This window comes from Bombina bombina, chromosome 7 (assembly GCF_027579735.1).
Source record: "Bombina bombina isolate aBomBom1 chromosome 7, aBomBom1.pri, whole genome shotgun sequence".
Lineage (NCBI taxonomy): Eukaryota > Metazoa > Chordata > Amphibia > Anura > Bombinatoridae > Bombina > Bombina bombina.
The window spans coordinates 418,287,328-418,303,528 of record NC_069505.1 but is presented as its reverse complement, the minus strand read 5'-3'; the positions used below and the strand labels follow the sequence as shown (position 1 = coordinate 418,303,528).

The following is a 16,201-nucleotide window of genomic DNA, read 5'->3' as shown; positions in this document are numbered from 1 at the left end:
ATATGTCACCTACCTCTAATACTATACATGAGAATGAAACGGGTGTTATTTTATTTGTAAGGCAATAGTAAGGGAGCGAGACACTGATTCTATCATTCCTTGTGTTTCTTGTAGGTGCGCAGAAGCCATCTTGGATTTTACTGCAAGCCAGTCTCGTGTAGAGGACCCACGGTATTGTGCAACACCGCTGCACTGGGCAAAGACAGCAGAGGTGAGGGGGCCAGAGGGACACTGTGATCTGTAGTAAGCAAATGAGATCAGGAGGAAATAAGCAAATGCCACTCTTAAGTGCTCAATATGTCTGCTTCTAGGTGCCCCCACCTTATTTCTCCCACATGCCTCATATATTCCCTCCTAGGTGCCCAGCGCTACCCCTCACATGTGCCTCATATATTCCCTCTTAGGTGCCCAGCGCTACCTCTCACATGTGCCTCATATATTCCCTCCTAGGTGCACAGCGCTACCTCTCACATGTGCCTCATATATCCCCTCCTAGGTGCCCAACGCTACCCCTCACATGTTCCTCATATATCCCCTCCTAGGTGCCCAGCGCTACCCCTCACATGTGCCTCATATATTCCCTCCTAGGTGCCCAGCGCTACACCTCACATGTGCCTCATATATTCCCTCCTAGGTGCCCAGTGCTACCCCTCACATGTGCCTCATATATTCCCTCTTAGGTGCCCAGCGCTACCTCTCACATGTGCCTCATATATTCCCTCCTAGGTGCACAGCGCTACCTTTCACGTGCCTCATATATCCCCTCCTAGGTGACCAGCGCTACCCCTCACATGTGCCTCATATATTCCCTCTTAGGTGCCCAGCGTTACCCCTCACATGTGCCTCATATATCCTCTCCTAAGTGCCCAGTGCTACCCCTCACATGTGCCTCATATATCCTCTCCTAATTGTCCAGCGCTACCCCTCACATGTGCCTCAAATATTCCCTCCTAGGTGCCACACATTACCCATCACATGTGTCTCAAATATTCCCTCCTAGGTGCCACACATTACCCATCACATGTGTCTCAAATATTCCCTCCTAGGTGCCACACATTACCCATCACATGTGTCTCAAATATTCCCTCCTAGGTGCCACACATTACCCGTCACATGTGTCTCATATATCCCCTCCTAAGTGCCTAACATTACCCTCCCATGTGCCCCTAATATTCCTTTCTAGGTGCTTAATAACCCCTTCTGTGACTAATTACAGAACAGCTCCCATCTCCTATTGGTTCTATATCAGCTCCTATAGTTAATGTTTACACTCAACACATAACCCTCCAATTAAATGTTTAATTAAAGGGACAGCCAAGTCCAAAAAAACTTTTAAATTACATGCCCTGTTTAAATCATGAAACAACTTCCCAATTTATTTTTTCACCAATTTTGCTTTGTTCTTCTGGTATTCTTTGTTGAAAGCTAAACCTAGGAGGTTTATATGCTAATTCCTTAGACCTTGAAGAGTGCCCTAATCTGAATGCATTTTGACTAGAGGGCATTAGTTCATGTGTTTCATATAGATAACATTGAGCTCATGCACGTGAAGTGACCTAGGAGTGAGCACTGATTGGCTAAAATGCAAGTCTCAAAAGAATTGAGATAAGGGGGCAGTTTGCAGAGGCTTAGATACAAGGTAATCACAGAGGTAAACAGTATTTCTCTTGTAAGGTGTATCCAGTCCACGGATCATCCATTACTTGTGGGATATTCTCCTTCCCAACAGGAAGCTGCAAAAGGACCACCCACAGCAGAGTTGTCTATATAGCTCCTCCTCTCCCTGCCACCTCCAGTCATTCTCTTGCAGCTCTCAACAAGAAAGGAAGTAGCTAGAGATGTGGTGTTTTTATTTAGTTTATCTTCATTCAAAAGTTTGTTATTTTCAAATGGTACCGGAGCTGTACTATTTTAGCCTCAGGCAGAAATCAGAAGAAGAGTCTGCCTGTGGTCTTTAATGATCTTAGCAGGTTGTAACTAAGATCCATTGCCGTTCTCACACATAACTGAAGAGAGAGGTAACTTCAGCTTGGGGAATGGCGTGCAGGGTTTCCTGCTATGAGGTATGTGCAGTTTAAATTTTTCTAGAGAAATGTAAATGCTAGAAAATGCTGTTAATACCGGATTTATCTGAGGTAAGCCTGATTACAGTGATTTAACAACTAGTATCATGCTTGCTGTTAGAGGTAATACTCTTATTATTTTTCACATTTCTGACATATAAAAAGTTTGCTGGAAGTGCTTAAACGTTTTTTATATGCATATTGGTGATAAAACTTTATTGGGGCTTAGTTTTTTTCCACATGGCTGGCTAATTTTTGCCTAGGGATAGTTTTGTTTGGCCTCTCACTGTGAATACATAAGTGGGAGGGGCCTAATTTCGCGCCTAAATGCGCATTCGATTTTGTAGCCTGAGACATCCAGTTTCCCTGAAGGAGTCCCCTGAATGCTTAGGACCTCTCTGAAGGGTTTTTGTGCTTTCCAAAGTCAATTGTATGGGAAGGTAGGGCCACAGCAGAGCTGTGGCAGTTTGTTGTGACTGTTAAAAAAACGTTTATTTCGTTTTTTTGATCTGTTTTTGAAACTAAGGGGTTAATCATCCATTTGCAGGTGGGTGCAATGCTCTGTTAGCCTATTATACACACTGTAAAAATTTTGTTTGATTTACTGCTTTTTATCACTGTTTTTCAAATTCTGACCTTTTTTATTTTTCTTAAAGGCACAGTACCGTTTTTATTTTTTGCTTGTTTACTTTCATTAAAGTGTTTTCCAAGCTTGCTGGTCTCTTTGCTAGTCTGTTTAAACATGTCTGACATAGAGGAAACTCCTTGTTCATTATGTTTAGAAGCCATGGTGGAACCCCCTCTTAGAATGTGTACCAAATGTACTGATTTCACTTTAAGTTATAAAGACCATATTCTGTCTTTTTAAAAGATTTATCACCAGAGGAAACTGACAAGGGGGAAGTTATGCTGACTAACTCGCCTCACGTGTCAGAACCTTTAACTCCCGCTCAAGGGACTCCCGCTCAAGAGGCGCCAAGTACATCTAGCGCGCCCATGGCATTTACTTTACAAGACATGGCGGCAGTCATGGATAATACCCTTTCAGCGGTATTATCCAGACTACCTGGGTTACGCGGAAAGCAAGACAGCTCTGGTGTTAGAAGGAATACAGAGCACTCTGACGCTTTAGTAGTTATGTCTGATACCCCCTCACAATATGCAGAAGCTGAGAAAGGAGAGCTTCTTTCTGTGGGTGATTTTTCTGACTCAGGGAAGATGCTTCAACCTGATTCTGATATGTCAACATTTAACTTTAAGCTTGAACACCTCCGCGTGTTGCTCAGGGAGGTTTTAGCTACTCTGAATGACTGTGACACCATTGCAGTGCCAGAGAAAATGTGCAGATTGGATAAATACTATGCAGTGCCTGTTTACACTGATGTTTTTCCAATACCTAAAAGGTTTTCAGAGATTATTACTAAGGAATGGGATAGACCAGGTGTTCCGTTTTTCTCCCCCTCCTGTCTTTAAGAAAATGTTTCCCATAGATTCTGCCACACTCCCGCCATGTCTTGTAAATATGACAAACGGTCCCTAAGGTGGAGGGAGCAGTTTCTTCTCTAGCTAAGCGTACTACTATCCCTGTCGAGGACAGTTGTGCTTTCTTAGATCCAATGGATAAAAAGTTAGAGGGTTACCTTAAGAAAATGTTTATTTAACAAGGTTTTATTCTACAGCCTCTTGCATGCATTGCCCCGGTCACTGCTGCTGCGGCCTTCTGGTTTGAGTCTCTGGAAGAGGCCTTACAGGTAGAGACCCCATTGGATGATATACTTGACAAGCTTAGAGCACTTAAGCTAGCCAATTCATTTGTTTCTGATGCCATTGTTCATTTAACTAAACTAACGGCTAAGAATTCTGGTTTTGCTATTCAGGCGCGTAGGGCGCTATGGCTTAAATCATGGTCAGCTGACGTTACTTCAAAGTCTAAGCTTCTTAATATTCCCTTCAAGGGGCAGACCCTATTCGGGCCTGGATTGAAGGAGATCATTTCTGATATTACTGGAGGAAAAGGTCATGCCCTTCCTCAGGATAGGTCTAACAAGTTAAGGACCAAACAAACTAATTTTCGTGCCTTTCGAAACTTTAAGACGAGTGCGGCATCATCTTCCTCTAATACAAAACAAGAGGGAAATTTTGCCCAGTCCAAGCCGGTCTGGAGACCTAACCAGACTTGGAACAAAGGTAAGCAAGCCAAGAAACCTGATTCTGCCTCTAAGACCGCATGAAGGATTGGCCAAGTATGGGAGTGATATACCCAGTTCCAAAGGAGGAACAGGGTCAAGGTTTCTATTCAAATCTATTTGTGGTTCCCAAAAAAGAGGGAACCTTCAGACCAATATTAGATCTCAAGATCCTAAACAAATTTCTCAGGGTCCCATCATTCAAGATGGAGACTATTCGAACCATCCTACCTATGATCCAGGAGGGTCAATACATGACTACTGTGGACTTAAAGAATGCTTATCTTCACATTCCGATACACAAAGATCATCATCGGTTTCTCAGGTTTGCCTTCCTAGACAGGCATTACCAGTTTGTGGCTCTTCCCTTTGGGTTAGCTACAGCTCCAAGAATCTTTATGAAGGTTCTGGGGTCACTTCTGGCGGTCCTAAGGCCGGGGGGCATAGCAGTAGCCCCTTACTTAGACGACATTCTGATACAGGCGTCAAATTTCCAAATTGCCAAGTCTCATACGGACATTGTTCTGGCATTCCTGAGGTCGCATGGGTGGAAGGTGAACGAAAAGAAGGGTTCTCTATCCCCTCTCACAAGAGTTTCCTTTCTGGGAACTCTGATATATTCTGTAGAAATGAGGATTTACCTGACAGAGGCCAGGTTATCAAAACTTCTAAATTCTTGCCGTGTTCTTTATTTTACTTCTCGCCCTTCGGTGGCTCAGTGTATGGAAGTAATCGGCTTAATGGTAGCAGCAATGGACATAGTTCCGTTTGCCCGCCTACATCTCAGACCGCTGCAACTCTGCATGCTCAGTCAGTGGAATGGGGATTACACAGATTTGTCCCCTCAACTAAATCTGGATCAAGAGACCAGGGATTCTCTTCTCTGGTGGCTATCTCAGGTCCATCTGTCCAAAGGTATGACCTTTCGCAGGCCAGATTGGACAATAGTAACTACAGATGCCAGCCTTCTGGGCTGGGGGGCAGTCTGGAACTCCCTGAAGGCTCAGGGATCGTGGACTCAGGAGGAGGTTCTCCTCCCGATAAACATTCTGGAACTAAGAGCGGTATTCAATGCTCTTCAGGCTTGGCCTCAGCTAGCGACAATGAGGTTCATCAGATTTCAGTCGGACAACATCATGACTGTAGCTTACATCAACCATCAAGGGGGAACAAGGAGTTCCCTAGTGATGTTGGAGGTTTCAAAGATAATTCGTTGGGCAGAGATTCACTCTTGCCACCTATCAGCTATCCATATCCCAGGAGTAGAGAACTGGGAGGCGGATTTTCTAAGTCGACAGACCTTTCATCCGGGGGAGTGGGAGCTCCATCCGGAGGTGTTTGCACAGTTGATTCAACGTTGGGGCAAACCAGAACTAGATCTCATGGCGTCTCGCCAGAACGCCAAGCTTCCTTGTTACGGGTCCAGGTCCAGGGATCCCAAGGCAGCGCTGATAGATGCTCTAGCAGCGCCTTGGTCCTTCAACCTGGCTTATGAGTTTCCACCGTTTCCTCTGCTCCCTCGTCTGATTGCCAAGATCAAGCAGGAGAGAGCATCAGTGATTTTGATAGCACCTGTGTGGCCACGCAGGACTTTGTATGCAGATCTGGTGGACATGTCATCCTTTCCACCATGGACTCTGCCTCTAAGACAGGACCTTCTACTTCAGGGTCCTTTCAACCATCCAAATCTAATTTCTCTGCGACTGACTGCCTGGAGATTGAACGCTTGATTTTATCAAAGCGTGGCTTCTCCGAGTCAGTCATTGATACCTTAATTCAGGCATGGAAGCCTGTCACCAGGAAAATCTATCATAAGATATGGTGTAAATATCTTCATTGGTGTGAATCCAAGGGTTACTCATGGAGTAAGGTCAGGATTCCTAGGATATTGTCTTTTCTCCAAGATGGATTGAAGAAGGGTTTGTCAGCGAGTTCCTTAAAGGGACAGATTTCTGCTTTGTCTATTCTTTTGCACAAGCGTCTGGCGGATGTTCCAGACGTTCAGGCATTTTTTCAGGCTTTAGTTAGAATCAAGCCTGTGTTTAAACCTGTTGCTCCGCCATGGAGTTTAAATTTAGTTCTTAAAGTTCTTCAAGGGGTTCCGTTTGAACCCTTGCATTCCATAGATATCATGCTTTTATCTTGGAAAGTTCTGTTTTTGGTAGCTATCTCCTCGGCTTGTAGAGTTTCTGAGTTATCTGCCTTACAGTGTTATTCCCCTTATCTGATCTTCCATGCAGATAAGGTAGTTTTGCGTACCAAACCTGGGTTTTTACCTAAGGTGGTATCTAATAAGAATATCAATCAGGAGATTGTTGTTCCGTCACTGTGTCCTAATCCTTCTTCAAAGAAGGAACGTCTATTACACAATCTTGACGTGGTTCGTGCTTTAAAGTTTTATTTACAAGCTACTAAAGATTTTCGTCAAACATCTGCATTGTTTGTTGTCTACTCTGGACAGAGGAGAGGCCAAAAGGCTTCGGCAACTTCTCTTTCGTTTTGGCTAAGGAGTATAATACGCTTAGCTTGTGAGACTGCTGGCCAGCAGCCTCCTGAAAGGATTACAGCTCATTCTACTAGAGCGGTAGCTTCCACATGGGCTTTTAAGAATGAGGCTTCTGTTGAACAGATTTGTAAGGCGGCGACTTGGTCTTCGCTTCATACTTTTTCAAAGTTCTATAAATTTGATACTTTTGCTTCTTCGGAGGCTATTTTTGGGAGAGAGGTTTTGCAGGCAGTGGTACCTGCCTTGTCCCTCCCTTCATCCGTGTCCTATAGCTTTGGTATTGGTATCCCACAAGTAATGGATGATCCGTGGACTGGATACACCTTACAAGAGAAAACATAATTTATGCTTACCTGATAAATGTATTTCTCTTGTGGTGTATCCAGTCCACGGCCCGCCCTGTCATTTTATGGCAGGTATATTTTATTTTTAAACTTCAGTCACCACTGAACCCTATGGTTTCCCCTTTCTCTTGCTTGTCTTCGGTCGAAGGACTGGAGGTGGCAGGGAGAGGAGGAGCTATATAGACAGCTCTGCTGTGGGTGGTCCTCTTGCAGCTTCCTGTTGGGAATGAGAATATCCCACAAGTAATGGATGATCAGTGGACTGGATACACCACAAGAGAAATAAATTTATCAGGTAAGCATAAATTATGTTATTAATATAACTGAGATAAGGGAGCAGTGTGCAGAGGCTTAGGCACAAGGTAATCACAGAAATAAAAAGTATATTAATATAACTGAGATAAGATTTACATAGATGGTACCTATTCCCGGTCAAATTAAACTGTCTGTACAATAACAAGTCCAAGCGGTGCTGGAGATGTGGTCACGGGCATGGTAATCTTGCCCATATGTGGTGGTGGTGCAACGCAATCCAGAATTTCTGGAGAGGTATCGTCGGGGAAATAGAGTATATATTAGAAACTCAACTACCACTAGACCCTACAATATAAATAGACCACCCAAAATCAAACTTAAATATCGCATTAAATTATTTTACATAATGACAAATAGTGCAAGATATCTTTTGGCCAGAAACTGGAAATCAAAGGAGGTTCCCTCTCTAATGATGTGGCAGTTAAAAGTAACGGAGTTACTTAAAATTTAGCAGTACTACTACATTAAAAATGCTAAAATTGACACATTTGCTGAGATGATGGGCATGTGGGAGGGTTACCTGAGACATTAAAGTTTTGTTTTAAAAGGCAGGATGTCCTAGATAGAAATCAAATTCCAGCTCATGTAATACTTTCTGATGGCATGGGCAGAGTCATTCCTTAAAAATTAAGAGTGACGAAAATACTACGTCATAATGCAGTGTAAAGCAGCGTCTTTCATTTTATCTTCTTTCTTCTTTTCCACTCTCCCTATCTTTCTTTCTTGCTTTTTCTGTCTTTCCCAAGTATACAATTTTCCAGTAGGGTTGGGAGGTTGTACACCATTCCCACAAAGTATATTTCCTTATTGTATGCTTACTGTTTATGTATATTAAAAATGACGACTTTTGTATACGAGAAGCTGCGACTTCTACAATGTATATTTTTATTTTTGAAAATAAACATGGTATTTGGAGAAAAAAATATATAACTGAGATAAGGGGCAGTCTGCAGAAGCTTAGATACAAGGTAATCAGAGGTAAAACGTATATTAATATAACTGAGATAAGGAGCAGTCTGCAGAGGCTTAGATACAAGGTAATCAGAGGTAAAAAGTATATTAATATAACTGAGATAAGGGGCAGTCTGCAGAGGCTTAGATACAAGGTAATCACAGAGGTAAAACGTATATTAATATAACTGAGATAAGGAGCAGTCTGCAGAGGCTTAGATACAAGGTAATCACAGAGGTAAAAAGTATATTAATATAACCGAGATAAGGGGCAGTCTGCAGAGGCTTAGATACAAGGTAATAGCAGAGGTAAAAAGTATATTAATATAACTGAGATAAGGGGCAGTCTGCAGAGGCTTAGATACAAGGTAATAGCAGAGGTAAAAAGTATATTAATATAACTGAGATAAGGGGCAGTCTGCAGAGGCTTAGATACAAGGTAATAACAGAGGTAATAAATGTATTAATACAACAGTGTTGGTTATGTAAAACTGGGGAATGGGTAATAAAGGGATTATCTATCTTTTTAAACCACAAAAATGCTGGTATTGACTGTCCCTTTAATAAAAATAAAACATTGTGTTATACAGTCATTATTTGTGTCACCGGCTCTTGCTGTAAAATACTTCAGTTTGTTCCAATCCATCTACTGAGGTTGCAGCACCTCCTTTATACGTAAACATTTTGGGATATGAAACCCAAAAATATTCTTTTGTGATTCAGACAGAGAATACAATTTTAACAAAGTTTCCAATTTAGTTCTATTATTAAATAATGCTGCCATCTAGTGCTCTTGCAAATGGATCACATTCTTGCAGAACTGCTGCCATATAGTGCTCCTGGCACGTGCACGCTCCTGAGCTTACCTCCCTGCTTTTCAACAAAAGATAAATATTGGGGTTAAACACTTAATAGTGTTTTGTGCCACGCTCCCTAAAGATGCCAAAAAGCAAATTCTGTGACCTGCAAATGCTGTAAATCAAACAGCTAGTTTAGGCAACTTTGCAGCATTTTAAAAACTCACAGAATCTGCTTTTTTAGCCTCTATAGGGAGCAGTGCAGAAGCACAATTGTTCCTCAAAAGCAAGAGGTGTTTAATATCCCTGTCCCTTTAAATATGATTACATCTATCTAAACCCGCAACATGCTACACAGGGGTTAGTTAACAAAGAGCACAAACCCATTCACATCTGCCCTGAATTGGCTAAGCAGGCCAGGGACATGCATTCATTTCCCACAGGCTTTTCAAGGGGTGTATCTTTGATTTGTAAAACCTTGTAAACTGTGCTGATTTATTTTGTACACAAATGTTTGTAAAGTGGTAATTATTTGCCAATATAAACTGTGCATGTAAATGCCCCTAATGCGCCAATCCTTCTATTACATCTACATATCTGTATGTGTCCTGAGCAGTTGGGTACCCTTAAAGGGACATGAAACCCAAAATGTTTCATTTGGGATTTAAACAACTTTCCAATTTACTTCTAGGAGCTAGCTGGTGATTGGTGACTGCACATATATGGCTCACCTAATGTGTACAGCTAGCTCCCAGTAGTGCATTGCTGCTCCTTCAACAAAAGATACCAAGAGAATATAAGCAAATTTGATAAAAAAAGAAATGTGAAATGCAAAGTTGTATAAACTCACATGCTCTGTTTGAATCATGAAAGAAAGCATTTGTGTTTCCTGTTTCTTTAATAAACGCTCAGGGGGCGGTATGTATTACATCTGTATACGGGGGTCTGTTGCATGTGCAGTGACCTGGTGGGTGCATGTGCTTTTATAGCTCCCACTTTCAATATGCAAATCCTACAGAGGAATCGGCTCATGCCCTTTAGGTGCCTTGTATCTAATTGCTGCCAGTCTTGAGGCCACATGATGGTGCAATGTACCAGGGTTGGGCGCGTCTGTCATAAGTCTGTCTCCCCACAGATGGCGCTCCTGCTGATTGAACATGGCTGTAATGTGAATTCGCTCAGTAAAACTGCAGAGACCCCTCTTCATATCATGGTGAAAAGAGATAGGTTTGAGTGCGCTATGGTGCTCCTGACTCATGGTGCAGATCCCAACACCAAGGGCGAGCACGGGAACACGCCGCTGCACCTCGCCATGAAGGTATGTGTGTGGTTTGTACACTCATCAAAAGGCTGTGTATGAGAGCACACTCAGATAGATAGGGGGAGGACAGGCTGTGTATTAGAGCACACTCAGTATGGGGGAGGACAGGCTATGTATTAGAGCACACTCAGATAGGGTGGAGGACAGGCTGTGTATTAGAACACACTCAGATAGGGGGGAAGGACAGGCTATGTATTAGAACACACTCAGATAGTGGGGAGGAGAGGCTGTGTATTAGAGCACACTCAGATAGGGGGGAGGACAGGCTGTGTATAAGAGCACACTCAGTATGGGGGGGACAGGCTGTGTATAAGAGCACACTCAGTATAGGGGGGACAGGCTGTGTATTAGAGCACACTCAGATAGGGGGGAGGACAGGCTGTGTATAAGAGCACACTCAGTATGGGGGGAGGACAGGCTGTGTATAAGAGAACACTCAGTATGGGGGGGACAGGTTGTGTATAAGAGCACACTCAGATAGGGGGGAAGGACAGGCTATGTATTAGAACACACTCAGATAGTGGGGAGGAGAGGCTGTGTATTAGAGCACACTCATATAGGGGGGAGGACAGGCTGTGTATAAGAGCACACTCAGTATGGGGAGGACAGGCTGTGTATAAGAGCACACTCAGTATGGAGGGACGGGACAGGCTGTGTATTAGAGCACACTCAGATAGGGGGGAGGACAGGCTGTGTATAAGAGCACACTCAGTATGGGGGGAGGACAGGCTGTGTATAAGAGCACACTCAGTATGGGGGGAGGTCAGGCTGTATATAAGAGCACACTCAGTATGGGGGGGGACAGGCTGTGTATTAGAGCACACTCAGATAGGGGGAGGACAGGCTGTGTATAAGAGCACACTCAGTATGGGGGGAGGACAGGCTGTGTATAAGAGCACACTCAGATAGGGGGAGGACTGGCTGTGTATAAGAGCACACTCAGATAGGGGGGAGGACAGGCTGTGTATTAGAGCACACTCAATATGGGGGGGGGGACAGGCTGTGTATTAGAACACACTCAGATAGGGGGGAGGACAGGCTGTGTATAAGAGCACACTCAGTATGGGGGGAGGACAGGCTGTGTATAAGAGCACACTCGGATAGGGGGAGGACAGGCTGTGTATAAGAGCACACTCAGTATGGGGGGGAGGACAGGCTGTGTATAAGAGCACACTCAGATAGGGGGGAGGACAGGCTGTGTATTAGAGCACACTCAGATAGGGGGGAGGACAGGCTGTGTATTAGAGCACACTCAGTATAGGGAGAGGACAGGCTGTGTATTAGAGCACACTCGGATAGGGGGGAGGACAGGCTGTGTATAAGAGCACACTCAGTATGGGGGGGGAGGACAGGCTGTGTATAAGAGCACACTCAGATAGGGGGGAGGACAGGCTGTGTATAAGAGCACACTCAGATAGGGGGGAGGACAGGCTGTGTATTGGAGCACACTCAGATAGGGGGAGGACAGGCTGTGTATAAGAGCACACTCGGATAGGGGGGAGGACAGGCTGTGTATAAGAGCACACTCAGATAGGGGGGAGGACAGGCTGTGTATTAGAGCACACTCAGTTACAGGGTGAGACTGTGTATTAGAGCACATACAGTTACAGGGTGAGACTGTGTATTAGAGCACATACAGTTACAGGGTGAGGCTGTGTATTAGAACACATACAGTTACAGGGTGAGGCTGTGTATTAGAGCACATACAGTTACAGGGTGAGACTGTGTATTAGAGCACATACAGTTACAGGGTGAGACTGTGTATAAGAACACATACAGTTACAGGGTGAGACTGTGTATAAGAACACATACAGTTACAGGGTGAGACTGTGTATTAGAGCACATACAGTTACAGGGTGAGACTGTGTATTAGAACACATACAGTTACAGGGTGAGACTGTGTATTAGAACACATACAGTTACAGGGTGCGGCTGTGTATTAGAGCACATACTGTTACAGGGTGCGGCTGTGTATTAGAGCACATACAGTTACAGGGTGAGGCTGTGTATTAGAGCACATACAGTTACAGGGTGAGACAGTGTATTAGAGCACATACAGTTACAGGGTGAGACAGTGTATTAGAGCACATACAGTTACAGGGTGAGACTGTGTATTAGAGCACATACAGTTACAGGGTGAGACTGTGTATTAGAGCACATACAGTTACAGGGTGAGACTGTGTATTAGAGCACATACAGTTACAGGGTGAGACTTTGTATTAGAGCACATACAGTTACAGGGTGAGACTGTGTATTAGAGCACATACAGTTACAGGGTGAGACTGTGTATTAGAGCACATACAGTTACAGGGTGAGACTGTGTATTAGAGCACATACAGTTACAGGGTGAGACTGTGTATTAGAGCACATACAGTTACAGGGTGAGACTGTGTATTAGAGCCCACGCAGTTACAGGGTCAGCCTGTGTATTAGAGCCCACGCAGTTGCGGGGTCAGGCTGTGTATTAGAGCACATACAGTTGGACAGTCTGTGTATTGAAGCACACCCACAGTTGCAGGGTCAGGCTGTGTATTAGAGCACATACAGTTGGACAGTCTGTGTATTGAAGCACACCCACAGTTGCAGGGTCAGCCTGTGTATTAGAGCCCACGCAGTTGCGGGGTCAGGCTGTGTATTAGAGCACATACAGTTACAGGGTGAGACTATGTATTAGAGCACATACAGTTACAGGGTGAGACTGTGTATTAGAGCACATACAGTTACAGGGTGAGACTGTGTATTAGAGCACATACAGTTACAGGGTGAGACAGTGTATTAGAGCACACACAGTTACAGGGTCAGCCTGTGTATTAGAGCCCACGCAGTTGCGGGGTCAGGCTGTGTATTAGAGCACATACAGTTGGACAGTCTGTGTATTGAAGCACACCCACAGTTGCAGGGTCAGGCTGTGTATTAGAGCACATACAGTTGGACAGTCTGTGCATTGAAGCACACCCACAGTTGCGGGGTCAGGCTGTGTATTAGAGCACATACAGTTGGACAGTCTGTGTATTGAAGCACACCCACAGTTGCAGGGTCAGGCTGTGTATTAGAGCACATACAGTTGGACAGTCTGTGTATTGAAGGACACCCACAGTTGCAGGGTCAGGCTGTGTATTAGAGCACATACAGTTGGACAGTCTGTGTATTGAAGCACACCCACAGTTGCAGGGTCAGCCTGTGTATTAGAGCACATACAGTTGGACAGTCTGTGTATTGAAGCACACCCACAGTTGCAGGGTCAGCCTGTGTATTAGAGCACATACAGTTGGACAGTCTGTGTATTGAAGCACACCCACAGTTGCAGGGTCAGCCTGTGTATTAGAGCACATACAGTTGGACAGTCTGTGTATTGAAGCACACCCACAGTTGCAGGGTCAGGCTGTGTATTAGAGCACATACAGTTGGACAGTCTGTGTATTGAAGCACACCCACAGTTGTCAGGTCAGGCTCTATATTGGAGCACACGCAGTTGTGGGGTCAGGCTGTGTATTAGGCTGCACATAGTTGCAGGGTCAGTCTGTGTATTCGAGCGCACACAGTTGCAGGGTTAGACTGTGTATTAGAACACATACAGTTACAGGGTGAGACTGTGTATTAGAGCACATACAGTTACAGGGTGAGACTGTGTATTAGAGCACATACAGTTACAGGGTGAGACTGTGTATTAGAGCACATACAGTTACAGGGTGAGGCTGTGTATTAGAGCACATACAGTTACAGGGTGAGACAGTGTATTAGAGCACATACAGTTACAGGGTGAGACTGTGTATTAGAGCACATACAGTTACAGGGTGAGACTGTGTATTAGAGCACATACAGTTACAGGGTGAGACTGTGTATTAGAGCACATACAGTTACAGGGTGAGACTGTGTATTAGAGCACATACAGTTACAGGGTGAGACTGTGTATTAGAGCACATACAGTTACAGGGTGAGACTGTGTATTAGAGCACACACAGTTACAGGGTCAGCCTGTGTATTAGAGCCCACGCAGTTGCGGGGTCAGGCTGTGTATTAGAGCACATACAGTTGGACAGTCTGTGTATTGAAGCACACCCACAGTTGCAGGGTCAGGCTGTGTATTAGAGCACATACAGTTGGACAGTCTGTGTATTGAAGCACACCCACAGTTGCAGGGTCAGGCTGTGTATTAGAGCACATACAGTTGGACAGTCTGTGTATTGAAGCACACCCACAGTTGCAGGGTCAGGCTGTGTATTAGAGCACATACAGTTGGACAGTCTGTGCATTGAAGCACACCCACAGTTGCGGGGTCAGGCTGTGTATTAGAGCACATACAGTTGGACAGTCTGTGTATTGAAGCACACCCACAGTTGCAGGGTCAGGCTGTGTATTAGAGCACATACAGTTGGACAGTCTGTGTATTGAAGGACACCCACAGTTGCAGGGTCAGGCTGTGTATTAGAGCACATACAGTTGGACAGTCTGTGTATTGAAGCACACCCACAGTTGCAGGGTCAGGCTGTGTATTAGAGCACATACAGTTGGACAGTCTGTGTATTGAAGCACACCCACAGTTGCAGGGTCAGCCTGTGTATTAGAGCACATACAGTTGGACATTCTGTGTATTGAAGCACACCCACAGTTGCAGGGTCAGGCTGTGTATTAGAGCACATACAGTTGGACAGTCTGTGTATTGAAGCACACCCACAGTTGCAGGGTCAGCCTGTGTATTAGAGCACATACAGTTGGACAGTCTGTGTATTGAAGCACACCCACAGTTGCAGGGTCAGCCTGTGTATTAGAGCACATACAGTTGGACAGTCTGTGTATTGAAGCACACCCACAGTTGCAGGGTCAGGCTGTGTATTAGAGCACATACAGTTGGACAGTCTGTGCATTGAAGCACACCCACAGTTGCGGGGTCAGGCTGTGTATTAGAGCACATACAGTTGGACAGTCTGTGTATTGAAGCACACCCACAGTTGTCAGGTCAGGCTCTATATTGGAGCACACGCAGTTGTGGGGTCAGGCTGTGTATTCGAGCGCACACAGTTGCAGGGTGAGACTGTGTATTAGAACACATACAGTTACAGGGTGAGACTGTGTATTAGAGCACATACAGTTACAGGGTGAGACTGTGTATTAGAGCACATACTGTTACAGGGTGAGACTGTGTATTAGAGCACATACAGTTACAGGGTGAGACTGTGTATTAGAGCACATACAGTTACAGGGTGAGACTGTGTATTAGAGCACATACTGTTACAGGGTGAGACTGTGTATTAGAGCACATACAGTTACAGGGTGAGGCTGTGTATTAGAGCACATACAGTTATAGGGTGAGACTGTGTATTAGAGCACATACTGTTACAGGGTGAGACAGTGTATTAGAGCACATACTGTTACAGGGTGAGACTGTGTATTAGAGCACATACTGTTACAGGGTGCGGCTGTGTATTAGAGCACATACTGTTACAGGGTGCGGCTGTGTATTAGAGCACATACAGTTACAGGGTGAGACTGTGTATTAGAGCACATACTGTTACAGGGTGAGACTGTGTATTAGAGCACATACAGTTACAGGGTGAGACTGTGTATTAGAGCACATACAGTTACAGGGTGAGACAGTGTATTAGAGCACATACAGTTACAGGGTGAGATTGTGTATTAGAGCACATACTGTTACAGGGTGAGACTGTGTATTAGAGCACATACAGTTACAGGGTGAGACTGTGTATTAGAGCACATACA

The 16,201-nt window shown here is 44.5% G+C and overlaps 1 protein-coding gene and 1 long non-coding RNA gene across 5 annotated transcripts in view; one reads left to right on the top strand and one right to left on the bottom strand.

Moving 5' to 3' along the window:
• Positions 1 to 16,201, top strand: part of PLA2G6 (phospholipase A2 group VI) — a 195,658-nt gene that overhangs the window by 97,266 nt on the left and 82,191 nt on the right. For all 4 annotated transcript variants that reach the window (XM_053721249.1, XM_053721251.1, XM_053721252.1 and 1 more), the window contains exons 6-7: positions 115 to 211; positions 10,298 to 10,480. In XM_053721249.1, the coding sequence (XP_053577224.1) occupies positions 115 to 211; positions 10,298 to 10,480 (280 nt within the window). The remainder of the gene's footprint in view (positions 1 to 114; positions 212 to 10,297; positions 10,481 to 16,201) is intronic.
• Positions 35 to 16,201, bottom strand: part of LOC128666574 (uncharacterized) — a 22,968-nt gene continuing 6,801 nt past the window's right edge. Inside the window, exon 2 of the long non-coding RNA XR_008403248.1 lies at positions 35 to 238. This is a non-coding gene — a long non-coding RNA (uncharacterized LOC128666574). The remainder of the gene's footprint in view (positions 239 to 16,201) is intronic.